This window comes from Elgaria multicarinata, chromosome 7 (assembly GCF_023053635.1).
Source record: "Elgaria multicarinata webbii isolate HBS135686 ecotype San Diego chromosome 7, rElgMul1.1.pri, whole genome shotgun sequence".
Taxonomy (NCBI): Eukaryota; Metazoa; Chordata; class Lepidosauria; order Squamata; family Anguidae; genus Elgaria; species Elgaria multicarinata.
Genome location: NC_086177.1, coordinates 65,011,281 through 65,037,689, shown reverse-complemented (window position 1 = coordinate 65,037,689; position 26,409 = coordinate 65,011,281). Strand labels below are relative to the sequence as shown.

At 40.1% G+C, this 26,409-nt stretch overlaps 1 protein-coding gene across 1 annotated transcript in view; it reads right to left on the bottom strand.

The window, feature by feature from the left end:
- Positions 1-26,409, bottom strand: part of SNTG1 (syntrophin gamma 1) — a 136,150-nt gene that overhangs the window by 19,991 nt on the left and 89,750 nt on the right. The window contains exons 13-15 of the mRNA XM_063129835.1: positions 16,433-16,549; positions 15,158-15,229; positions 4,142-4,294 (exon numbers count right to left, since the gene is read on the bottom strand). Coding sequence (XP_062985905.1) covers positions 4,142-4,294; positions 15,158-15,229; positions 16,433-16,549 — 342 coding nt within the window. The remainder of the gene's footprint in view (positions 1-4,141; positions 4,295-15,157; positions 15,230-16,432; positions 16,550-26,409) is intronic.

Genomic DNA, 26,409 nt, shown 5'->3' with positions numbered 1-26,409 from the left:
CCTATAGCCCCCTGAGGAAGGGGTCTGTCCAGTCCCTTTCCCTAAATGGGGCTACCCCATAGCTGGGGAAGGGGGCAGGCATGTAACTCTGTCCCTGGGCCTATTCTCCCCTTGCTTCAAACTGTATGGACAGCAAATCTAGAACTTGTTAGAGAAGTTTTCCCCTAATGGCTGAAGATGTTACTGCAGGCTTTAACCACCAGGACACATATGAATTAATTAAAATTAAGTAATGCTTTTTAAGTACAATATAAGCCCTATGGCCCCCCTTTCATGACAAGTTTCAGGTGTCTAGGTTTCAGTGCCTTGGCATTATCCCACTAACAGGTGGACACACATTTTTTATTATTATGGAAGGAAGAGGATCTCTTTTGTATGCAGTCTCTAGATACCATTTGCTTGAATGTTGGATAAATGTATTTTCAGGGAATAAGTAGGTCCTTAGTTTCCTAGGATTTTTCTTGTTCTAGAATCATTGTGGAACTTGCATTTATGTTTGACATTCTAAGGAACTCATTCTATTTTCAGTTTTTCTCTCTCCCCACAGCCCGCAACTCAAGTGTGACATTTTGAACTCTGTCAATAAAACAAAAATGGTATATTACTGAGATTCAATTAGTGACAAATTTCATTATCAAGTTCAGCTCTTTGTTTGAAAGTTGGCTCCTGGTTCATACTGACAAACTAGCAGTGGTCACTGTAAATTGTGTATTTTCTGGTCAAAATATCATTGTCAAAATATGAAGCATAGACGTTCTTGTAAAGGCCAATCTACTCACAAGGGAAACGCTTATGGGAGATGCTACCTTTGCAGATTAAAGTCAAAGGAAGCAGCAGCCAGGCACCTCTCCACCGTGCCTGGGTCCAGCTCCAGCTGAGAGCCCCCTCCCTCCTGCTACCAACTGTCTCTGCAGAGGCCACTAGTGAGGGAGGAAGCAGCAGCCAGGCACCTCTCCACCGTGCCTGGGTCCAGCTCCAGCTGAGAGCCCCCTCCCTCCTGCTACCAACTGTCTCTGCAGAGGCCACTAGTGAGGGAGGAAGCAGCAGCCAGGCACCTCTCCACCGTGCCTGGGTCCAGCTCCAGCTGAGAGCCCCCTCCCTCCTGCTACCAACTGTCTCTGCAGAGGCCACCAGTGAGGGAGGAAGCAGCAGCCAGGCACCTCTCCACCGTGCCTGGGTCCAGCTCCAGCTGAGAGCCCCCTCCCTCCTGCTACCAACTGTCTCTGCAGAGGCCTCCAATGAGGGAGGAAGCAGCAGCCAGGCACCTCTCCACCGTGCCTGGGTCCAGCTCCAGCTGAGAGCCCCCTCCCTCCTGCTGTCAACTGTAACTTCTGAACTTTCCAACTAAGATTGTAGTGCCTGAATTTGCTTTCCTTTCCCCCCACCTCCTCCTCCCTCCCAGTCCCCTTTCCTTTTGTGTCATGTCTTTTAGATTGTAAGCCTGTGGGCAGGGACTGTCAAGAAATACTTTTGTAAGCCGCCATGAGAGCCTTTTTTGGCTGAATGGCGGCATAAAACTCCTTAAATAAATAAATAAATAAATAAAGGCAAATCTCTTGAAGTCTTTGTAAGACTGCCAAATACCTTAGCCAAGATGTAGCAGAGCAATGCATTGCAGATGGTTTTTTTTAATATGAAATCAGTATTTAAACAGAACCTGCTGAACAAAAATAATGTGATCACTAATGGATTTGTCTAGTGCAGAGCTGCTCCTATAAATTAAATTTAGGTCTGTTTGCCATGAAACAATATTGAGACAAGATTTCCCCCAATTTGCTCTTGAGTCACTGCCCAAAATACTATAACTCACAATGAATGTGAGCTAAACACACAAACACACACCACCACCAAACTATAAAGTTGCTTGTCTGTAACTTTTGTTATTCACTGCGACAAACATATGGAATATACTGTAACTGCAAAGCTCACAGATGAGACTTTTTAGACAACTCTGGAAGATGGTACGTGCTGACTTCCTTCCATTCCACCTCTGTGCAGTAGTAGTCTCCATGTGGCCAAAGGTGGGAAGGAGGCAAGGCAGGCACCCTTGGGAGAAATATTCATGGTGGCAAAAAACTGTTTCCACATTATATATTGCGCTTATACCTCCTGTGATCATTTTGTAATGCTTCAGCAAAACTTCCAAGTTTTAACAATAGGAAAGGAACTGAGCAAGAAGATGCTGACTCCAGCCCATACAGTTCTGCTTATGTTTGTGAACAGGACTTTCCGTGAGGTTTTTTTGGGGGGTAGGGGGGGTTAGAGCAGGGAAAACGGGATGGAACAACATCCTTTTCTTAAAAGCACAAATGCCAACTGAGGCCATTTCTATACCTGCCTTTCCCCCCAGGATCATCCCAGGATCATCCCTGTACATCCAAATGATACACAAGGGATTCCGGGAGCAGGCAGGGACAATCCCTCCATTTTCCTGAGATAATCCTTAGGTGTAAAAAGGGCCTATGTCATATGATATTGTTTAACAAACATAGTATTAAGTATGTGGCAGATGCAAATGGCTTAATATTCCATTTTTAAAGCACATACATTTTGTAGTATTCTGGAATAAGGTTCACAACGCTCATTTCAATTTTGAGATCCAACTCGCATGCACCTTCACTGAAACTGACCAACAGCAGATTTAAGGCCTTGTGGCATCCTGCAATTGCAACAAAAGGACTGGGAAATCCAGCCAGCAAGATGTCCTTTCACAAACCAAGACAGAGCAATCTTTTATATACATGTGTGTGTTTGTGTGTGTATGCATACGTGCAGCCCCCTGAGCCAGCATCAGATACAGTTCCCAGGGCTGAAAAAGTTGTACACTTTCACTTCAACATCTGTGGCAGTTGATTATGGGGAAGTACTCTTAGATGGAAGGAAAGTGTTGCTCTAAACACACTGGTCATCCATCCCAATGCTCTAATGTAGCAGTTCAATACCTCTGTGAGTGCTAGATTTGCTCCATCTATCACTTTACCTAAGGGTCATTCTTCAGCTACAAAACTTACAGTACCAAGCACAACTCCAAGCAGGAAATATTGAAATGTTAAAGATTATAATGGGCCTTGAACAGTTGTCACAAATGGGTAAAGAGAGATTAATGTGCACCATTGGTTAAAGTGGTAAAAGGTCAGTTTCCAACCTCTTGCTCTCTGGCTCCTAAATGGAAGGTTTTTATTTCACCTATAGTTTCTCTGTTCATTTTAATTAATCCCTCTGGTTGTGAACCTGGAGAGAATAAAATGAAGAATACTGCCAAGAGAGTGCATAATGTCAAAGTTCTTGAAGCTTCAGAATAAACCTTAAAAACCTAATACCTGCCATAAAAAGAATGAATAATTTGCTTTTGATTTGATTTCACACACCAAAATCCATAATATAAAAACATTTCAAAATGAAGGCTTCCCATATAACAGGCAACTCAGTATTTAATTTCTCACTTCCACTATGCTTGGAAAGCAAAGAATCCTAAAACTGGTTCTGTGAATGATTCAGCTGACGTGGTTCAAAAACAGAGCTGGAAGCATTATGATTCTCGGGCCAAAGACCTGTAGTACACTGTAGTTTAGCCGGAGACATTAAAGCATGGAACGAATGATGCCCTCTAACACTCATCCCAGCCAATTTTTGAAGTGGAAAAAGCTTGGAGACACTTGGAGCCTGAATTCTCTACCTTACCAAAAACAATGTCAGTACAAAGAAACGTAATCCTTGGGCATGGCTAAACGGGGCAATATCCTGGGGATCACCCTGGGATCATCCCTGTGCATCCACATGACGCACAGGGGATCCTGGGAGCAGGGAGGGATGATCCCTCCCTTTCCCTGGGATATTACCCTACTCTTCTATCTCTACTTTTCCCGCAGTTTCTTGATTAAAAGACCACTGATGTCTAATAATGTGTTACAAATGTTGCTATTAAAATATTCCAAAAATGGCTTTAAAAAAAGCCCATCACAATGTACTACAACTACTACTACTACTACTACTTTGTTTTTTTATTGCTGTAAGCCACCTTGGGAGACTTCTGTCCTAAAAGTCAGCCAAGAAATATTTTAAATAAATAAATAAACAAATACTACTACTGCCTATCACATAATAATGTTGCAAAACAAAGTTAGTACCACATATTTCTTACCTGTATCCGTTCCACTTCTAAAAATGTTGCTGACTGGAAGGCCTTTTCCCATAGTATGAGGTCACATTCTAATTCCACAGAAAAGTAGAGATCCTCTCCCGTTTCAGACTGGACACCAAAGCAGTGTTTTCGCCGATCCAGTAGATCACTGTCCTGATGAAAACCTGGAGTTATATAATCTTGCATACATCAATTAATATTTCTTACAGTACAGACCCACATGTTAGATGCAGAACAAAGTACCATGTAATATTTATACGCCCTGCATTAGCTTCAGACTCAACATCTGAATGAAATTGAAACAAAAAGGCATTTTACAGATTTTCCTTTAAGGAACAGAGTATAGTTTGACTAGAAGGATCCACAGCTTGAACTCTTAGTAAGCCGTATTCCCAATGTTACAATAAACCATTAAATTCTAAAAATGCTTCTGAAATGTCATATATTTTGTGCATTTATGCACAGTACAGAATCATACATCAGTGATTTCTGAACTATTCTGAACACACCATAACCGCTTTATGTTAAGTCCAAGGATAAAGAAAAGGAACAGAGCCATTTAAATAGCTCTCCCATTCATTAACTTTCTGATATTAGTAGGGAATCTCTCTTTTTATTCTGTCATCAGAACTCTGGGGTCTTTTAGGATGGCATCCTGCTTGACAAATCAAGGTTCTCTGGAGACTGTCTAGACTTAGGCTATTTTTCCACAAGTTGTGTTGTAATTAGTTGTTGTGATTCTTCTGGTTCTGCTAATTAAGTGAAGGAAATTACACTGACTAGACAGTACATATAATGTAAAATTGCTCTCCTTCAACAAACATAGAAGCATGTTACAACCAACAAGCCTGTAATTCCAGCTGAAAAGCAGAAGGATTTAAAAGTACAGGAAGCAGCAGCATGACAAACACAGGATGTACAGAGCTGGAAGGCTTCTATTTCTACCCTTCCAACTTCAGCCGATGGTTAACATATGTTGTTGGCCGGCTCTGTTAGCCTTCCCCAATCTGGAGCCAACATGGCCAGTTATCTGGGATGATAGGACTTGTAGTCCAAAACATCTGGAGGGCACCAGTTTAGGAAAGGACATGCTAAATAAATAAATAAATAAATAAATCTTAAGTAGTAGTAATAGGAACTCAATGAGAAGTCATTATCTTCTCTTCAGAAAACAATAATTGATTGCTATAGGGCTGGTGGTGAACAACTGTGACCCCCTAAAATAGCCACTAACACTTCCTTTGAAATGGGCCATAAAACATAGGTCAGGCAACTACATGATGGGTCAAGTCTAGTAGGAAGGAAGGATTGTGTGTGTTGTTCATGATCCAACCAAAGTTATTTATTTCAATTTAAGCATATGTTTAATATACCTGTAGTAAACCTTGGAATGGATGGACAATGTCTATTGTTCAGTAGTTTGTTCTTTTAAAAATCTCATTTATATGTTTAATACAACCACACTTAATCCATGTGGGGATTTTATTCAAGTCTGCTTTGAGCTATGACATCAAGTGTAATAAGATCACTGCATAGCCTTGCATTGCCAGTCAGAATCTCCCAGTCTGACGTATCTCAGAAAGTAGTGGTAAGGATAAAATAGTGGTCTGAATTCCTTGGAGGAAGGGCAGGATACAAATGTTGTAGCTAAAGCAAATTCCATGTATTTAGTGTCCAAAATATTCAGTACTTGATGACACTGTATGTAAATGACATTAAATTTACAAGATGCCTATCAATTTCATCCCATTTCCCAACTTTATACTGCAATGCAGAACTGAGCAACTTGTGGTCCTCCAGATGTTTTTGTCTATAACACCCATCAGCCCTCACTATTGGATATGCTGACTCAAGCTGATGGGAGTTGAAGTCAAAACATCTGTAGTATAAGGAAGTTTTGCTGTTGCACAAAATCTCAGAACAGAGACTGGCGATGGGGAAGCACAACAAAGCATCAAAACAAAGCAAAATCCCAAGAATGTTTTGAGCATGTACAGAATGTCTCTTCCAGTAAACAAAACTAATTTTAATTGGTTGCATTGAGCACTGATATTCATGTTAAGTAAGAGCAATGCATCTGCCCAAGGTGGACAAAGATATTCTTACATTTCCTTTCACATTAAAAGTATTCCATAAATGTCAAATTATGGCATTAAATATTCCACAGACCCTATTCTTCTCTATAGAGTCATTGCCAATGCAGCAGATATAAATACACAATATAACTTATATATCAGGGATGGGAAATTTTGAGATGTCTTGGGTGGGGGGTCATTTTTGCCCTTGTTCTCCTCCTCCATGGGCTGCACCTCACCCCCCCCCATAGGGCCCCCCCAAAATGGGTACAAACTAATTTTGACCCTTTTGGTGCTCTGTAGTATAGAACACTAAAAAGTTTTTTAAAAGGCTTAAAATTGGCCCCTCCGGATGCCAAATTCTTATTCTTATTATGATTTGGAGGGGCAGCAGGGGCTGTTCTATAGGGAATACCAGAGATAGCCAAAGCCATTTTGGTGCCCTGATCCAAATTCATTCAATTCCTGGGAGTTTGGGTTATTCTTACTTTTAATGAAAAACAACCCAACACCAATAAAAAACAGAATCTGGCTGGGTTGCTGGCTTATGATCGGAGCTTATTTATGATACAGTAAACAAGTTGAAGAATAAATCTCAGCCTTGTTTTAAGGGAATTAAATTATACTCTGAAAGGCCATTGGCCTGTCCTCATCTCCAAACCCCAAATCCATCTTGCATTTCCCCAATTCCTTTCAGAACTTTCATTTCTCTTATCCTTTCAGCTTGATTTTTCAAGTTAGCCTAGAGCCATAGAAAATGCTGTCGTTTGGGTCTCTTTGAATGACTAGCCTGTGCATGAGAACTTTCATTTTGTTCCATTAGGAAAATAAATTTCAGATGGAAGCAGCAGCACACAGCTCATAACAGAAATGAAGAGGTCTGGAGGTGAAAACAGACATTATCAAATCATTATTTGTAGCTCTCCTTATTTATTTATTTTTGGTAATATCCCCAGGACCTGTAAGAATGTGTCAAGATGCTTACACTGTTCATGCTAGAGACTAACGTATGAAGCTGAGATAAATATGCAAGAATTTCAGTGTCCTCAGAAGCCCAATGCGTACAATTAATGCTGTAAAGGCAAAATTGAAATGGCAGAATATCTTAAATAGTATTTCAAACCATGGTGGATCTCTGCAAATTGTAGAGCATCATTGACCTACTTGGGTAACCCTTTTATGAAGCTTCTCCAGGTCTGGAAATCCTTTCTTGAGATGTGGCAACCAGAACTGTACTTTGTACGCCATATGCATCATACATTTGTATGAAGGCGACATGATTACCAATCCTTCTCCAAAGAATCCCAAACATGGAATTTGCCCTTTTCATAGATATCACACACTGAGTAGTTTTCATTCAGCTATTCCCTCATGGCCCCTAGTTCCCTTAGTCCCCATCCATAGTCCTATTCAGGCATTATTGAAAGTAGCATGACTCACCAGGAGTATGAGCAGGAACAGGGGCATACAGAGTAGCCCCATCCCCGACATAACATCGTAATATAGCTCCATCCACAGGCATCCATATGTATAGCATGAACACCTGCAGTAGGAAGGCCTTTGCATGTACACAAGTACAGTAGGTTTCCATGTGATTTGGAACACCAACCCTGCAGGGGTTCAGCAGTATACATGAAGGCCTCACCGCTGTAGGCGTTCACAATGTATGCGAGGAAGACCTACACGAGGACATGACATCAGGAGGAAGGGCTATTACTTTTAGTAATGTTACGTATGTGAAATTACGGGATTTTGCCCCAAACCCATCACTTTACACTTACCTAGACTGAACTGCAGTTGTTACTTTTTTGCCCATTCACCCATAGAAAGATTGTTTTGGAGCTCTTTGGTTTTCACCCCCATGAATAGTTTGAAGTCATTTGCAAAGTTGGATTACTGTAATGCACTGTGTGTGACAGTGCCCTGAAAGATGGCCCAAGAGTTTCAGCTTGTTCAAAATGTTACACAAAGAAATGTAATGGGCACATCCAGGCAGAACCATATTGCACCAATTCTGGAGGAACTGGACTAGCTGCCTATTCACTTCTGAGCTCAGTTCAAGGTTCTGGTGCTTCTCCTTTAAATCCTTGGGGTCCAAAAATCTGCCAGAGTGCCTCTCCTATATTAGACTGCCCATGCTTTAAGGTTAACAGGGGAAGTTCTTCTGCAAGGACCTGGACTAGATTTTGTAACATGAGGGAGAAATGATCAGGGAGTTGGAGCAAGTTCTTAGTTTTCTTAGTTTAGAAAAAAAGCCAATTAAAGGCAGCAATAACCAGAGAAGGCAACTCATGCCTCACTTGCAAGCTTCTATGAGGTATAAACATGTTGGCCACTTTTGAGAAATGGACTAGAAGGTCCTCTGGTGTGATGCTGGACTAGGAACTCTTCTGGTGTGATCAAACAGGGCTGCTCTTATATACTTATAGGCCAAAAACCTATTTGTAGTTTATTTATTTATTTTATTACATTTATATACCGCCCCCCAGCCGAAGCTCTCTGGGTGGTTTACAACAATTAAAAATAGTAAACATTAAAAGTACACAAAAAATTTAAAAAACATAAAAACAGTATAAAAACAACAATTGTTAGTTGCAGGACTCAAGGTGCTATCAACAAGCATTGAACATATATACTCTCATGAGAAGTAGGTCAATGATGCTCTACAATTTGCATGGTTTGAAACACTATTTAAGAAATTCTGCCATTTCAATTTTTCCTTTACAGCATTAATATTCCATAATCTGGGCTCTGCCACACAGATCCTTTTCTTGCTCCACATTCTTCTTGATACTTTTAAAGAATTGTAGAAATCAACCATGATGCCTGGAAGTCCTATCTATTTTAGATGCTTATGTATTGCACCCTACATTATAAATGATGCTTTAACCATAATAATCTGATGAACTGGGATAGGTTTGAAAGATGTGAAGTATATAATCTGATTATATAAATGGGCTTCTTTCCATCTTCCAATTCTGCCCCAGTCCTACAAGCTAGATTTGTCTTCCATAGTAAAGCCTGAACTGATATCTGATAACTGATAAAGTCAGGCAGCTTTCTCTGTTTTTCTGCCAGTTCTCACAAAATGAATCTGGTGTCCATATCAGTTGATTCCCAAAATGATTGTGGACCCAAAAGAGGCAAAGAGGATACCATGTAAGGGAAGATGTTGCCTTCTCTCTGACTCACTCATGATAGATTATTTATTTATTTATTTATTTATTTCATTTCTATACTGCCCAATAGCCGAAGCTCTCTTGGCCCAATAGCTGAAGATAACTACCTTTCTCCAATACAATCATGACAGAGCAAGGGGAAAGCACTGATGGATCACAGGTAGACTTCAGGCCAATCTTCAGCATCCAAACAAAGGTACCCAGACACCTTACCACACAATTGTATAAGCAAAGCAACATATATTCTGTATTAAACTAAAACAGTGTGCTGTGGATGCAAATAAAGCAGATGCTATTTTGGGCTGCATTAATAGAAGTATAGCTTCCAAATCATGCGAGATACAGGTTCCCCTCTATTTGGCACTGGTTAGGCCTCATCTTGAGCACTGCATCCAGTTCTGGGCACCACACTTCAGGAAGGATGCGGACAGGCTGGAAGAGTTTCAGATGAGGGCAATGAAGATGGTCAGGGCTCTGGAAACAAAGCCGTATGAGGAGAGACTGAAAGAACCGGGCACGTTTAGCCTTGATAAGAGAAGACTGAGGAGGGGAGACATGATAGCACTCTTCAAGTACTTGAAAGGTTGTCACACAGAGACAAGCAAGGATCTCTTCTCAATCATCCCACGAAATAATGGGCTCAAGTTACAGGAAGCAGGATTCTGGCTGGACATCAGGAAAAACTTCCTGACTATTAGAGCAGTACGACAATGGAACCAATTACCTAGGGAGGTCGTGGGCTCTCCCACACTAGAGGCCTTCAAGAGGCAGCTGGACAGCCATCTGCCAGGTATGCTTGGAGGTGGATTCCTGTATTGAGCGGGGGACTGGACCTGATGGCCTTATAGACCCCTTCTAACTCTACTATTCTATGATTCTAAGAACTTTTCATATATGAAGATACACAAATTATTTGCTAAGGAAAGCAGAAATCAGTAACTTGGGCTGTTTCCAGGGGGGCTTCTAGCACTGTCGAACATCGTACTTCTGCTCTAAGGTAAACACAGAATTCCAGTTGACTGTCCACACTTCAGGGATTCTAGTGTTTTGGTGTAAATAGCTCATGAACTTCCATCCATAGTGGGTGTGGCATAGCTGAGTGGGCAGGGTCCTCCCCTTCCCTTCCCTGAGACCTCGTACACCCCAACCTCTGACATTTTGAAGCAGGTGCTTCTCAGTATCATTTTAATACCTTGTTTTGTGTCTCTCCCTGTGTGTGTGTGTGTGTGTGTGTGTGTGTGTGTGTGTGTAGTGCCTCTGATACAGGGCAAGAGGTTAGCACTCTTATAACCAAGCAAACACTGTTAGAATGGGGTTGTAAATCCTGACTTTTCTAGACAGTTTCACAACCCAGCTAGGAAACTCACCGGCTTGCTTTTCTAGTCAATTTCAAACTCACCCCTTCATCCTTCTGGTCAGTTTCACATCCAGGCTATAAAACTGCAGAATTGCATTACATCTGCAACCACTGCCTCCTTCCCAGATGTTTTAATGAATCTTTTGATTCATTTATTACCAAATCCTCTTTCTCAAAAGGGAAAATAGCAGACAATATTGGAACTTTATGGAGATGTGAATGCATCTCCTTAGATTTTGCCCGTGCTTTATTGTGCTGTATGCCATATGGCTTTCATTTAAGAGTGTTTTTAAACTTGTATATGTTCTTATGTTGCAGGCAGCCCCTGAAGGAGGAAACTATTCTCTAGCACTGTACTGGATATTTTTTCAATCTATTTATTTCTGACCATTCAATGAGGGAGGGGCAAAAAGAAATTCCACCCAAAAATTATGGAAAGGGGTGAGAATTTTGGAGAAATTCAGTGCTTACCTTACTGAAAGGAGGCAGCTAAGGGTTTCATGTGCACTTCCTTTTAGAAGTATTTCCCATTTTGTTTTGCTGTTGTTAAAAAGTTATTTTAACAACAACCACAACAACTACAACAGCTCCCTCAGCTTTCAGTCACTTAGCAGACAGCAGCACAGGGAAACCCCAAGGGAAGAAGTCCTGGATAAATCCTCCGGGGGAGCTTTCCAGTGTGAATAATCCATAGCAAATAACATCTATTTGTCTGCTATGGATTATTCACACCAGGAATCTCCAGCATCCAGAGAGGTAAAGGACCTTAGGGTGTCTTTACATTAAGAGGAAATCACATTGCTTACACAGATATTTGTGCTTTCCTGCTTTTTCTCACAATTGTTATGGGCTTAATAACATGGACTGAGTGGAGCAACCACATGATTTGAATTGAATACCTCCCCTCCATTCAGTTCCATTGAGTCAGAGCCATCTAGTGGTGGAAGAACCCACTTTTTTCAGCTGTAACCACTTTAAAAGTGGTGTTTTTTTTTTCATGACGGAATTTTCAATGGATACCACGGGCGACGTCCTGGTCATTCAGAATGTCATTTAAAAGACCTGCAAACTTTTGTGAGAGGCAATAAATCATGACTGTGCAACGAATAGCTCAATTAGAGGAGCCCAGAATGGGGGGGGGGGGGGAATGGGAAAAGAAAGTGCACACGAACCTCTCAGCTACTTCCTTACAGTAAGGTAAGCCCTGAACCCTGAAATAATTCTCAAAATTCTGTCTAAAACTGCCCAGAGAGCTTTGACTCTGGGGCAGTATAGAAATAAAATGGAATGGAATGAAATGAAATAAATAATAAAATTCCAAAGAAAGAGGTGGAAAAATGACTGCCTCTTTTGCTGGGAAATGGAGAGGTTGCAAAAGGGTAGGTGGCATTCCGGCATTGCCCTACTATTTTTTTAAAATAAACAATAAACATATTTTATTGCTCAAGTCTTGCTCAAAGTGCCTCTATTCTTTCTATTTATTTTTATTTTTATTAAAAGAAATAGATCAAGCACCAGGCTTTTGGCTTGATCTTACCCAAAGCTACTCTGGGGTCTCTTCCCACAGTGGCATCTCTTCCCTGTTTTGTAAGCTAGGAAAAGCCTTGGGAGAAGGAAAATGAGTTGCTTTGCAGGCACTGAAATGCTCTGCAACCAGAAATGCATGGAAAGCAATAAAACAAGAATATCTCCAAAACATAATCCACTTTCTCAGGAGCAAATCCTCCCAATGTGCATCAATCATGCATTTTCCCATCCATACTGGCTGAAAAAATTGCATAGCTATTCTGCTCTTTATCAGCTTTTTTTTCTTTGTGGTTAGAAAAAGACAAATGCAGTTGGGAAGACACAGATTGATTACAATGGATCACAACATTATCTGGAACTTTGATAAATTTATGAAAATGAGGCAGGTCAATGGCAAAATAAAATCCTCATCTGGAAGAATTCCTGATGCAAACTTTTTTAATGGTACATTTTTGCTTCTTCTCTACAAGTTAATTCTTTGGGTTCCTTGAAGGGGTATAAAAATAATGAATGAATGAATGAATGAATGAATGAATGAATGAATGAATGAATGAATTTATATCCTGCCTCTCTTCTATTATGGACCGTAAGGTGAAACACACAGGGCTCCCAGCCAGTCTCCATTCAGGAACTGACTAGAGCCATTCCTAGTTAGCTTCAGCAAGGTTGTTGCATCATGTGCCTCCAGGACATGACCTGAGATCACTTTCTGTTTGTCATGTGGAGAGAAATGGAGTTATAATGGCACCAAAGTCCTACAAACTGACCAATGGAAATCCTACTGAGCCTTCCCTCTGGCTTTGAGATTTCACCAGGGGTTGCCCACGTACTTTCAAGCCTTCCTTCACAGTTATTCTGGTTAGCAACCTATGTTGTTGTTTTTCTTTAAAGAAAAGTTGTTATTTTTAGGACTCTGAACGCAGAATACACAAGCCCTACCTTCAAGCTCCGGTATTGATACTGTGCATTCTGTGATTCCATGCAAGTGTGCTGAAAAATCATGACCTGCGATGCAGGGTACAGAAGAATTCAGCTCCTTGGCTTTTTTTAGACAGGACTGTAAGTGACTGGAGACCACCTGATTTAAACAGTGGGGTTTTTTTCTGTGGCTCCACTCCCTTGTTTTAGAGCACTGGGCACAAGGCAGACAGCACAAGGGGCTATTAGAAGAGCCTACATGTTGTCCCAATGCAGCTATCTGAATGCTCAATGGTAATGACTGTAATGATTCTCTACAGTAACGCAATCCCGTAGACACTGCTGATAGCTGTTTCCCTATTGTCTGGTGCTAGGCAAGCTTCAGAAGAGAGTTGTTATAGCCACATGTCCCATTTGCCCCCTCAACCAATTGGTGTGAAATTTGCCTTTATAGAAGTTCCATTATTGTGTTCAGTTAAGCAGAGAGGTATCGGCATTAGTAGTTGTTGATTGTTGCTTAAATGACTATTGCCAAAGGGAGCCGTTGGGTATGGAGAGAGAGAGAGAGAGAGAGAGAGAGAGCGCTAAATGAGGAAAAGGAATGAGAATGAAAAGGAGACATTGGAAAGCATATTTGGACAGGGAAGGAAAATGCCAGAGGGAGAAACAGGGGAACAAATCTAGGATGAAAGGACGCCTATGCCTTCTACAATAAATGGGCATGATACAGAGAAACTGGGTTGGTACTAATCATTGCCTTGAGTCCAACTATTTTTGTGATGAAAATTACTAATGTGCACACCATATCCAGACTCAGGGCCTTATCACGCCTAAATAACACTGACTAGATGTTGTTACAACATTGAATCCTGGGAGACAGTATTAAATTAAGATGGAAAGGGCTACGTTCCTGAAAAATCGCTTCATAGCTTAACGACAAATTGCCAGTTTCAAATTTAGTATAACTGGCAAACACTTCCAGCAGATATCAGTACCATTCATTTGTTACCATAATGTTGTGATAAAGTTGAATTTATTTTCCTTTCACCAGATGCCACAGTGTAGTAATGTTGGGCAAATGATGACTCTCAATTCAGCTCCTGTTGAAAGTCATTAGCCAAATAGACATTTCTGCATATATAATCCCAGAAATAATGCATTGTGAAATGCTGTTGTTATGTACACCCACCCACTCACATACACAATGAATAGCATTTCTAACATCTCCCTTTAAAAATATTTGTTATCACTCATTTGCTGCTTGGCATTTAAGACTGTACATTTAAAATACATTATAAAATTGTGACCCTTATCTTACTATGTTTGCATAAAATTTAAAAGCACAGATGGCAAGAGAAAATAATCATAAAATAAGAATAATTTCTTTTGCACATTTGAAACCATTTAAAAAAACTTTCAGCTAACAGTATGCCACTTTGGAGTGTTGTTAATGTGATATAAAAAGCAGAAAGGACAGTTTTAAAATTGATTGTATATTCTGATCAAGGTGAATCATTCAGATTACAAATATGGAGCATGAAATTAAGATTTCTAGAGTCATCTATTAAATTGCTGTAAGTCCACAGTTCCATGTAAGCTATGGTTTCATTAACAATCGTTAAACTAATCTTTGAGAAATAATTAAATAAAAAGGAGCAAAAATTGACCAAATAGTTGATCTGTTCTACAACAACAGGGCCAACTCTAAGTTCCAGAGCTAAATCCCACATGAAATCCTGACACAAGATTATATCCATTATTCTGGAACTGTTCACACAGGTCATTAATCTGCACTAGCTTGCTTTAAGTGGGTTATTTTTCTTGCAGCAACTAAGGCAAGGTCACGACTCTCCTTCGTGAACACAGCCTGCGTTTGTTTTTGTGTGTGTTCATTATATCATTACATCCCTCCTTCCCCTCATTCAGTGAAGCTATACAGCTATACTTTTAATCTTCATACCTTGAGTATTTTGTACATGATCTCATATACAGAAAATGTTCTTTCAGCTCGAGTCCAGTCCCACGTAGTAACCTTAAAATTCGCAAAATACAATTGCATTGTTTTTTCATCCAATTACATATTTTGTAAAGTACTGGCACACTTCGATATACAGCATAGGCAGCCATTTTCAATTACTTCTGAAACATCCTCATATTTTAATAGATCAGGCTTATATTTCCCACACAATGATCAGCTTTGTTGTTGCCATTATTGTAAAATGCTATCAATGGAAAGGAAAGTTTATAGAGCAATTTCATTAAAAAGACAGGTCACAACCCCCAAAAGTTTTTAAAAACCTAAAAGAAAGCAAGAAAGCTGACTGTATTAGGAAACCATCACATCATGAAGGTTTTTGTGGTCAGAGCAGAGCCTACAAACTGGCAGGACCCTCCTAGTATGGCTGGTTCTTAGAGTAGTGCATAATGCTTCATTCAGAGAAAGGACTTCTGGCATCATGTTCAGTGATCCCCCCCCTTCCCCTATCCTCCCCACCCTCGGGAGAGGCTTTCCAGGTGCTTTGAGGAACTACTGGGAGAGGAGAGGGTGGGCAAGTCCCCTTCTACCCACCCTTTTCCATCAGCATATGCAAGCTTGTATGTGTGAACAAAAGAAATAGCTCAGGGCATCTCCCCAACCTCATACATTTGTTGCTCAGGTGGAAATAAAACTGCACACTGGATAAAAATTCAATGAAGAACATTTTTGTCTGCATGCAACTTCTTTCTCATAGTACTGAGGAAACTCTTCATACGTCCCCGTGCCCATAGCAATTATAAGTTGGAAAACTGGCTAAAGTGGAGCACAAAAAGCACAAAAGTTTTCTTGCTTGTTAGTTTCCCCAAACACAACTGGGTAAAGGCCAAAGTCTTTCTAAGTTTACCAAGAAATCCCAGTATTGGGAATGGACAAGATTTGTTGTCAGATACCTTCGTCCCATAGATGTTTTATGTCTATTAACTTTTATTTCCCATTGCTGCCTTTCCTGGGCCAGATCTATACCATGCAGGATATAACACTAGAAACATTTTTTAAAAAACTGTATATGGAGTGTGTCTTGGGCCCCAACAGTTGTCACTACTGTTATAAAATGTTTTAAAGCAGTAGTGTAGATCCTCGCCTGGTACAGAGCTGGATGTACTGTTATACCAAGGATTAACATAAACCCTGTACATTGCTGCCATAAAAAGCATCTACATGTTTATTGGGTAAACACTATACCGTGATGATACTTACTGGAGGTGCAATAAATTTATAAAGTGAAGAACCCCTCAATGCTAGAAACTTTGGTGTATACATTCGGTCCTGAAGAGAATCTTGCTCCCGTTCTTCTGTCCAGCCCATGTAGACTATCTGGCAGAAAAATCAACAGTTTTGACAAATTCTACACAGGAACCTCTTAAATAAAACACACACACTGGATATTCATTAGTGCTGTGCCAAACAATTCAATTACTCCATTTTTGCTATATCATGGGGGGGGGTGTGTGGAGAAAAATGAAAACTCTGGTGAACAAATCTGGGAGAGCTGAGAATTTCAGAGAATTTTCTTCTTGGGGAAGGGGACAGAGTTTCCACATAACTTTTTAAGTGTATTTTTAAGTCTATTCATTTACTTTTACTTTCTTTTTTGAAAAAACACCCTGGTGCTTGCAGGAGCCCAGGAGTTCTTCCTGAAGGGTGAAGTCACATGCTCTCCAATAGGCATTGACTAAGAACTGCATATACTTCAAAAGGTATGTGGAAACCCGTCCCTCTCCCCAAGGAGAAAATTCTCTGAAATTCTCCCCCTCCCTGTGAAAGAGGCAGAAAAAATAATGCCTACTTCACAGAGAGAGAGAGAGAGAGCAAGTTCCTGATAATAAAGGGCAGATTCTTCACAGCACTAATATCCATCATGAAACTATATACTATTTAACAGCCTGTTAATACAATTAACAATTGAAAATTCATGGGGCAATCAGACCATCCCAAACCATACATATATTGTGTGACTCAGAGTTTATGAGCATACAGCGCCATGTTACAGCACACCTGCCCCCACCCCCAGGGTTCATCACATACAGAATTTCCAGCCTGTGATTCTGTAAACAAGAAGGCATGACTAATTAAAGCTCTTTGTTTACTAAATATCTTTGTAACTTTACAAAACAAAAGTTGAAACAAGTTTCCACTGTCTTCCCTAGAGGGAAAGGACCACATTTGTTTACTCTGAAAGATTCTATGAGAATGGTGCTGCAACAAAAATTCAAGCAACATGTTGCTTATGTCATGGCTGCAACCTTCCAGCGACAGCTTTGTTACTGCAAACTGCTGTTATGTTTCATTGGTAAAGATTTACCAATTTTGCAAATGTTATTCATAAAGCTGCCAAATCATAATAACCTATGATGGGCTCAGCTTCTTGTTGCATGGTAATCTCCTAGCGCGGTATTTATTTATTTATTTATTTATTACATTTTTATACCAACCAATAGCTGAAGCTCTCTGGGCGGTTCACAAAAATTAAAACCACAATAAAACAACCAACAGGTTAAAAGCACAAAATACAGTATAAAAAGCACAACCAGGATAAAACCACACAGCAAAATTGATATAAGATTAAAATACAGAGTTAAAACAGTAAGATTTAAATTTAAGTTAAAATTAAGTGTTAAAATATTGAGAGAATAAAAAGGTCTTCAGCTGGTGACGAAAACAGTACAGTGTAGACGCCAGGCGGACCTCTCTGGGGAGCTCATTCCACAACCGGGGTGCCACAGTGAAGAAATCCCTCCTTCTAGCAGCCACCTGCCTCACTTCCTTTGGAGAGATCCTGAGAGTCTGGATTGAACAAGAAACTTGAGGCCACAAATCTTTGACTGCTTTTGAAACTTTTTGTAAAGTACTGGCACACACCAATACACAGTGTAGGCAGCCATTTTGCAATTACTTCTGAAACATTCTCATATTTTAATATGCTGCTCTGTTACCTTTTGTTTTGTTCTGTTTTGCTATTTTTATTTTTCAAAATGTGTTTAACAATGTATTTCTATTGTATTTGTTTTGTTGTCTTAGTTGAAATCGTGTTTAATAGTGTTTTAATATTGTATTTAAATGTGTTTTTTAATTCTGGCATGTGAACTGCTTGGAGATTTTTTAATATTAAACGGTATATATAATAAATAAATATTCCAAAAATGTTTTATACACATAACATTTCTTCATTGGAAGACAATTGCCTACAAATGCTACCTTTCTTTGTTGTTTAAATTTATTTCACGTTTCCTATGTAAAGGAGACATCATTAATCTCCTTTCTGCTAATAACTAATTCACTCTTTTAAATTCATTCTTGTGACAAAGTAGTCACTCCAGTGAAGACTATTTGTCAGACAATTCCTGTTGAAGTAAATTGCTTTCTGCAAGAGTAAAATACTTTTTATCTTATAGTACAATTAATTAAGGATAACATACTTTATTGGATGCAATCCTCAAGTCAATGGCAAAATTTCCATTCATTTTACAGGATCTGGTTCTTCAAGTGAAATGTTAGCGTCCCTGTTCAGATATCACGTTAAGCCATGGTGGTTACGCATTTTGAGCTAAACATTATGACTTAGTATGTCATGTGAACCATTCCTAACCATGATGGCTCCATAACTATGGTTTAAACACAACCACTAACCATTGCTTAGCGTGTTGTCTGAACAGGCCCACCATCTTTTGGCCAAGAGTTTTATGTGTGATGGTAATTGCTGGGAATATACTGGAACATTTAACAACTTTAAAGGATACAAATTACCAAATTATACTACTCATAGTAGTTTCAGAGTGTGTGTGTAAACTTCAGAACTAGAAACAGTATTGAATTTGTACTCCTTGGTTTCTGATAGTTCTGCCCCCATCTCAAAAGTGTGGTAGAATATTTAAATATGCTATTGGATCAGACTTACAGTAAAATATATAAGATCTGGATCAAAAAGTTGCTTTTTTATTACTGACAGTGTATAAAGGAATATTTTGATTACATTTAAAAGCAAAAATTGGGTCAGGGGGTTATGTCAGCATGTGTGTGTGTGTTCAACTAATACCTGAAATTCATATGAGTGTCCATAGAAGTTGGTATGTTTCCAATTTTATACAAGCCAATATTTTCACTGTCTTTGAATCACTGATATTTCTCATTTACTTGCCATATATCTCATCTGCATAGCAGCTTAGGCACATCCCTGTTAGATTTATCATTGGGTTGATCACATTGTGCTTTCTTCAAGGGAATGTTGCAGTTTGCTCAAGGACCTGGAAACATTTGTTGGCAGCCTCAACAGAGCTGTTCTTTGCAAATTCTTTGATATGAGAGTTTCCTACACATTTTGACTGAGGATTTATCATGCATCAGGGTGTCACACACTGCCGCTTGAAAACCCACAGCAGAATGTTCTTTGCTGTAGAAAAATCATTGCTGTGAAAGGGAAATTGAACTGGGACTGCACAGAAGTCCGGAAGACTTAGTAGACTTTGATTAACTTATTAGTGTTGGGGCATGGGGATAAAACATGCTTTCGATAAGGCTTCTGGATGTTTAATTTCCTGTGGAACTATCTTACAGCCATGGCTAATATCTGGGCAGCTAACTGCAGACCCCAAACAGCTTGCTACTAATTTACACTCAAGTACTATAAATTTATACTCTGGCACTACAAAGTAGCTGAGGATCAAGGAAATCTTATTTATTTCTAAATAACTCCCCATATCTCCTTATCAGTGCAACAAGTCATTTTGTTGCTGCTACTGAGTCTCTCTGGACATTTTTTGATCTTGATTTCCTGCTGTGTTGCCTGAATCCTGGCTTCTAAAGCTAGTCTATGGTGACCTATCCTAGTTTAAGGTTCTAGATACTACCTTCAACTGTATCTTCAACAGAAATTGCAGACCTGCTCGTATATGATCAAAAAAACAACTGCATGAACGTTTATGGTTCATGATACATTTTGAGAATATATCTTTATTGAGGGCAATTGTTATAGTATTCACAATGTCCAAATAATGCTTAGAACTCATTGCTTATGATTGCTTGTTTAGGTCTGATCAGTGCCTGGATGGATGTGTCTGAGAATCCCATGTGTGCTGCCTTGAATTCCATGAGAAACAAAAGGCAGGATCTAAATGTATTAAATAAATCAATGAATAAATGATCCCAGGAAATTCTGCCTTAAGGCAATAAGGGTATTAAGGTGTTGCAACCACACAATGATTAATGGAATTAAAAACCCAACCCACTGATTATGTATCTTGTTTCACATTCCAAATATTTTAGTGTTGGAGTTTTGTCAAAAAAAAAAAAGCTGTAACATCACAAACATCACAATTAATCAAACTTGATAATGCATAGTTATAAGATAAAATTGCCAGCATAATTATACTGCAGAGGAGAGGGTAATTTGTCTTTTTAAAGAGAAATCAATGCCTGTAATTGAAAGAGGACATAATAATCAAGGAATGCAATTCCATTTTAAATCTTGAAGTAACATAGAGACACACAAGTACTCACACAGCTCTGGCATATATAGAAATTACAATTTATATACATTCCTGGATGTCATTCTTTCATATGAACACCAGACAAGCCTGAGAAACTGAGGCTTGTCCAAAGCCACCCAGCTATATCAAACACCATTGTGACAATCAGAGCTACTGAAATACTTTTATGAAATTGTCCTTTGGACTTGTGATCATACGAATTCTTTATTTATTTATTTTTTAAAAATATTCCCTGTTTTCCTTTGTACACTCAAAGCAGTTTACAAATAATAATAATTATAATAACCATAATAAAACATTTCAAATTACTAACATCAATTCCATATATTAAAACCAAAAGCAGGCTAAAAAGATCAGCATAAAATCTGGGAGACAAAATTTTAACTCATACTAAAAAGCTCAGATTTTTGGTATGGGTTAATTAAAAAAGAAGAAGTCTTAATAGCTCACCTAAAACTTAAAAGAGAAAGTGTTAACTAAGTATCTCTGTAGCCTGGATGCTACAATGGAAAATGTGCTGCCTCATCACAACCAATTATGCTCCTGGAAGCTGTAGGAGACATAGCAGAGCTTCTGATGTTCAAAGTAGTGCATGGGCAGAATCGTATGGGAAGAAGTGGTCCTTCAAATATCCTGGGGCCAAATCATTTAAGGCTTTATAGATGAGGACAAGCACTTTGAATTTCACCTGGAAACAAAATGGGAGTGATATGATCAGCAAAGTGGCTTCAAAAATCAACCTGGCTGCTGAATTTTGCACGAGCTGAAGTTTCCGAATGCTTTTCAGAGGCAGACCCATGTACTGTTTTTCAATAAGCCAGTCTGGATGTAACCAAGGCCAGGGGTGGAGGATAATCGAATAGAGAGTGTGTTGTGTGCCATGCTGATGAGCCAGGTATTACAATGATAGAAAAAACATCTCACTCAGATCAGTCCTTAGTTACATTTGCAGGGACTTTTCTCTTGACTTAGAGAAGCTTACTACGATGCAGTTTGAAAATGCTCACTTTGAAAGCTGACCCATGTATTCAAGATGGGAAGTGATTTACAAAAGCGGTCTTATACCAAGTCAGACCATTGATCCACCTAGCTCAGTATAGTCTACATGGACTGGCAGCTATTCTCTGAGATTTCAGACAGATCTCATCTCTGTTGCCCTGTCCAGAGTACCTTACAAGGGCCCCCTAGTACATTTAGTTACACATGCTATGCTCCTCTGCATTTTGGAAAATGGTGCTAGTTTCTAGGTCAGCTCTATCAGGCAGATACCAGCTGATTCAATGGCTGAATAAAGCCAGCTGGGGTTGCAGTGGGGAAAGGTTTCCCTAGCACTTGAGCTAAATTCCAGCTATCACAGCCCCCCTTATCTCCCCCCTACATAATACGTTATGCTGATTTCTCACCAACTTTTTAAAGGTTAGATGAATTCTAGGCAACTTCTTGCAATTGAACTTTCCCTAATATTTTCCTTCCTGAAAAGTACAGAACTCACTCTTTCAAAAACAACTTCAGCAGGATGATGTGAAAGATAGATGGGGCTAGCATACACTGGATGTAAAATAAGTTAGTGTTCATATTTAAGGATAGAAGATGAATGGAAGGGTAGCTGCAGACATCGAAAGGCAGCTGTTGCAAGATCATTGCAGCTTAAAATACATTTCCTCATTTGTCTCTGTGTCTTAGCCAGAGAGCTTTGGCTGTGGGGCAGTATAGGAATGTAATAAATAATAATAATTTACAGCAACACTGAAGGAGCTGTGTGTGTGTGTGTAGAAATGTGACTTTCAGATTCTCACTATATTTCATCCACACAGATGCACACAGAATCTAATATTGACTTATCACAATATGAGATAATTTTACTTATTTGAAAAATGTTAAAGTGCTTATAGTGCAGGTTTATTTCTGATGGAGTGCAGCAAAAACACACTCACCTGTCTAGGACTATGAGAGAAGGAAGCTCAGACAGATGAAGAGGAAGAGACAGACCCAGGAATTCCATCCCCCACTCTCTTAACTTACCAAAAGGTGTAGTGAAGATACATTATGGTATAAGCAAAGCAATGGCTTGGCAACCCAGGGAAAGTCAGGCTGGAAGGACATTGGGATTTACTTGTAGATCTCTGACTAATTTTCAGTAGACTGGCAAAGGTTTCTATCTCCCAGGTATTAAGCAAAAGGGAGAACAAAATGATTTCCCCAAATTAACAAAGAATGCTATGGGGAGAGCTGGGGGCAGAGTGTTTTTTGGTTTGCTTTTGTTTTGGTAAGAAGACAAAACTGCGAGTTCAGTTCTCGTGCTGAAAACAAAGTCCTCTGGTTGGGAAGCTACTCGGGCACCCTGCTCCTTAATGCTACATGAAGGCCTTTTGCATCTGGCTCCATTCCGTGGATGTGGGGCTTCTAGTTGGTGCATCTTGAGATGCAGGTACACCTAAAGTGAACCACTGGTGTATGACAAGAGAATGTCAGCAGAGATTTGCTTACATTTTTTGTACCCCACTTTTAAGCACACCGAGTCACACATGAAGGCAGTACTTTAACAGCAGCAGTAGCATCAACAAACTAGAGCTATGAAACGTTTCCCTACCAATTCAATTACAGAGAGAGGTAATTCCCTAAGAGGTAGAGCGACAGCATCTGACTGTACCCCTTCCCTAGTTAGCTAAGAGAAGCATGACCCCCTCACCCCAAACCTTCACAAAAATGGCCATATATGCTTTCCGGAGCAGAGCCACATATTAATAGTTCACATTTTTAAAATCCCTAAAGTAAGATCTCAGAAAAAGCATTTGGGGCACACAAGTTCTTGTGAGATTTTCACGTAAGATTTCACAGATGGTAAAGGAGCCTTTTCCCAACCATCAAACCACGTGTGCACACTACCATTTCCTTGGCCTCACACACTTCCAAAATGCAAAAAGCTGCATGAACAGCAAAAAGCCAATGGATCAGTGCTGCTCCGCGACTTGTAGAAATAAATGGGAGCCTCTAAATTGGGGGTGGAAAAGAGATTTGGAAAGTTGGAAAATCAGCAGCACATCCCTGACTGGTATCCATATCTGAGGACAGACATTATCTTAAGAAAGGTCCTTAGGAGTGCAGAACACTTTGTAATACTTGCTTCAATCACCTTTTTTTCAGTCATCTTTGATCACAATTATTTCTGTTCTTTAGTTAGAAATATAACTTAGTTCTGTTGCTAGATGTAAATCCGACCTTAGCAGTCTAGAAATATGAAGAGACTGTGGAACAAAGCCTGCAGGATCAGGAGGTTCAAGGACTATAACCTCTATAAGCTAGATGAAGCTATAGATGAGTGTGCCCATATTTCACAGACTGATCAATAACTGAGACTTTAAATTGCATTGATTTAGGGCTGTGATAGTTTCTCTTTCCCTGAGCTCCCATAATAAACAACATGACTGTTGTGTTAGGCTATATATTTGGAGGTTTGGAGCACTAGGCTCAATGTATTCATTATTACTTGACAGGACTTCAATACTCTAATATAATGAGAAAGTAAAATAATGCCAGATCCCCTGCAAATTATATTTAGAATCAGAAAATTATTTTTGTTCCCTAACAAATGCTGAAAGCTTAACCATACTACAAAATAAAATAAGTATCAAATTCAGTATTGCTGAATTTCTAAATCCTGATGACAAGATTTTTTCATTCATTTATTTTAAACAACACAGTACCAACACTAGGGGACATATACAGTAGTGTATGGCTTTACAAAGGAGAAGATTTCAAAGAACACTACTTACATGGTATTTTTATCCTGGCCTAATGACTCTTGGGGCGTTGCTAGACCAGGCCTTAGCGCGCCTTCCAACACGGTTTCCCTGCTGTGCGTCCAGATGACGCACAGGGGAATCCGGTGGCAGGCCGCAGTGAGGCCTAGTCTAGTGCGCCATAAGCAAAGTCGCTTATGGCGTGCTTTTTCCCCAGCTCCGGCCTCAGGCCGGGGCTGGGGGAAGTGTGGAGACTTCTGCAGCTTTTCGCGGCTCCTCGCTTACTCGTGAGGAGCCGCGAAAAGCCGCTGACCGGCCTGGCACAGCGCTCGTATGAGCGCTGTGCCCATTGGCCCGGGGGCGGGGGGGAAAGAGAGGGGAGGGGGAGGATGGCAGGGTGGGTGGCAAGGGGGGGCGGTGACAGAGGGAGCGCTGCGCGCCGTCGCTGCCGCTCGCAAGCAGGCGAGCGGCGCTTGCTTGCGAGCGGCGGCGGCGGTGCGCGGCGCTCCCTCTGTCACCCGCCCCCCCTTGCCACCCACTCTGCCATCCTCCCCCCCCCCCGGTTTTTTTTAAAAAACCCTTACCTTCCCGGTGTCTTCGGGCCACCTGCGGCCCCTTTAAACAAAAACAAAAAAATGGCGGATGCCGCAGGGCTTCCGTCCTCCCTGCGGCTCCGCTGTCTGGAAGTGTGGGGGAGGCGTGCTAACGTTAGCGCGTCTCAGCCCTGCCTCCCTGCCGGCGTAAGCCGGCACGTATAGCAAAGCCCTTGGACTAATTCCTCCTTTGCTAATATGAAACTTTTCATCTTCAGGGAATAAAGAGCCTGGCATGCAGTTTCATGGATCAGTGCAGTGCTCTATGAGTGCTCCAAGATGACCAGTAACTGTACATTTCTGAAATATCCTGGATGTTGTTGTTGTTGTTATTATTTGTTCCTGTGTCCAGGAATTGTTCTTATGGCAACAGCTCTGGCATAACAATGTAACAATATCTGAATCTTGATTGAGAAGAAGTGTTCCATGTCCTTTAGAGGATTATCACTCTCATTATATTGGGCAGTATCCAACGGGCAGTGAGACCCAATACTGAGTTAACATTTCCTATAGGAAGCCCCAAAATAGGTGGAAATCCTCTTTTCTGGATCAGGGCGGGTCAGTGGAGCTTCTTTATATGACGTCCACTTACCTGCCCCATTCCATAAACAAGCATTTCTGCTCATTTCCAGTTGCTTCCGGAAGCAGTAAATCTCCGTTTTGCAAGCAGTAGGTCTCATTTGCAGAACAGAATCAGTGCGGGTGCAACAAAATTGGCAGGGGCACAGCACCCTGTTGGATACTGTCCGCTATCACTCTCATGATAAAGATTGGAGTAGTCAAGATTCTAGATGGTCCACTTGTAAAGTCATCAACAATAGAATGGATATCACATCAGTACCAGATCATTAGAATGACAACTCAAAATGTCATTTATTATTCACTATTATTTATTATTCACTATTATTTAGTGAATTTCCTATGCATGGTCTAGTTTGGGGAGTTTGTTTGAACTATCTTCTTAGCTGAATGCAGATGTTATGATTAGACCATCTCTACTTTCCACTTTAAGAATAAAGATACCATTGCATAGCAGTAAACACTATCTGACCAAATACCTGGTAGACAACAATAAAATACATTTTCATCCATTATTTCTGTAAATCATAATTTAACATATTTCTGCCATGTTTTAAGTAGAGATATTTGTTCTTAAAATATCTGCATGATAGGCTCAAACTAATCCCTCCAGTTGCCTTAAGTAATAACAGAATTATTGGCTTAGTCAGTGTTTTCATTCTTGGGTATAATGCTCAGTTCTTGGATTGCATCAAATATTTACTGGAAATGCCTGCATGTGTGCCTGCTAAAATTAATTTTAATGGGCTTGAACTGGATAATTTTTAGTAGATTGTGTT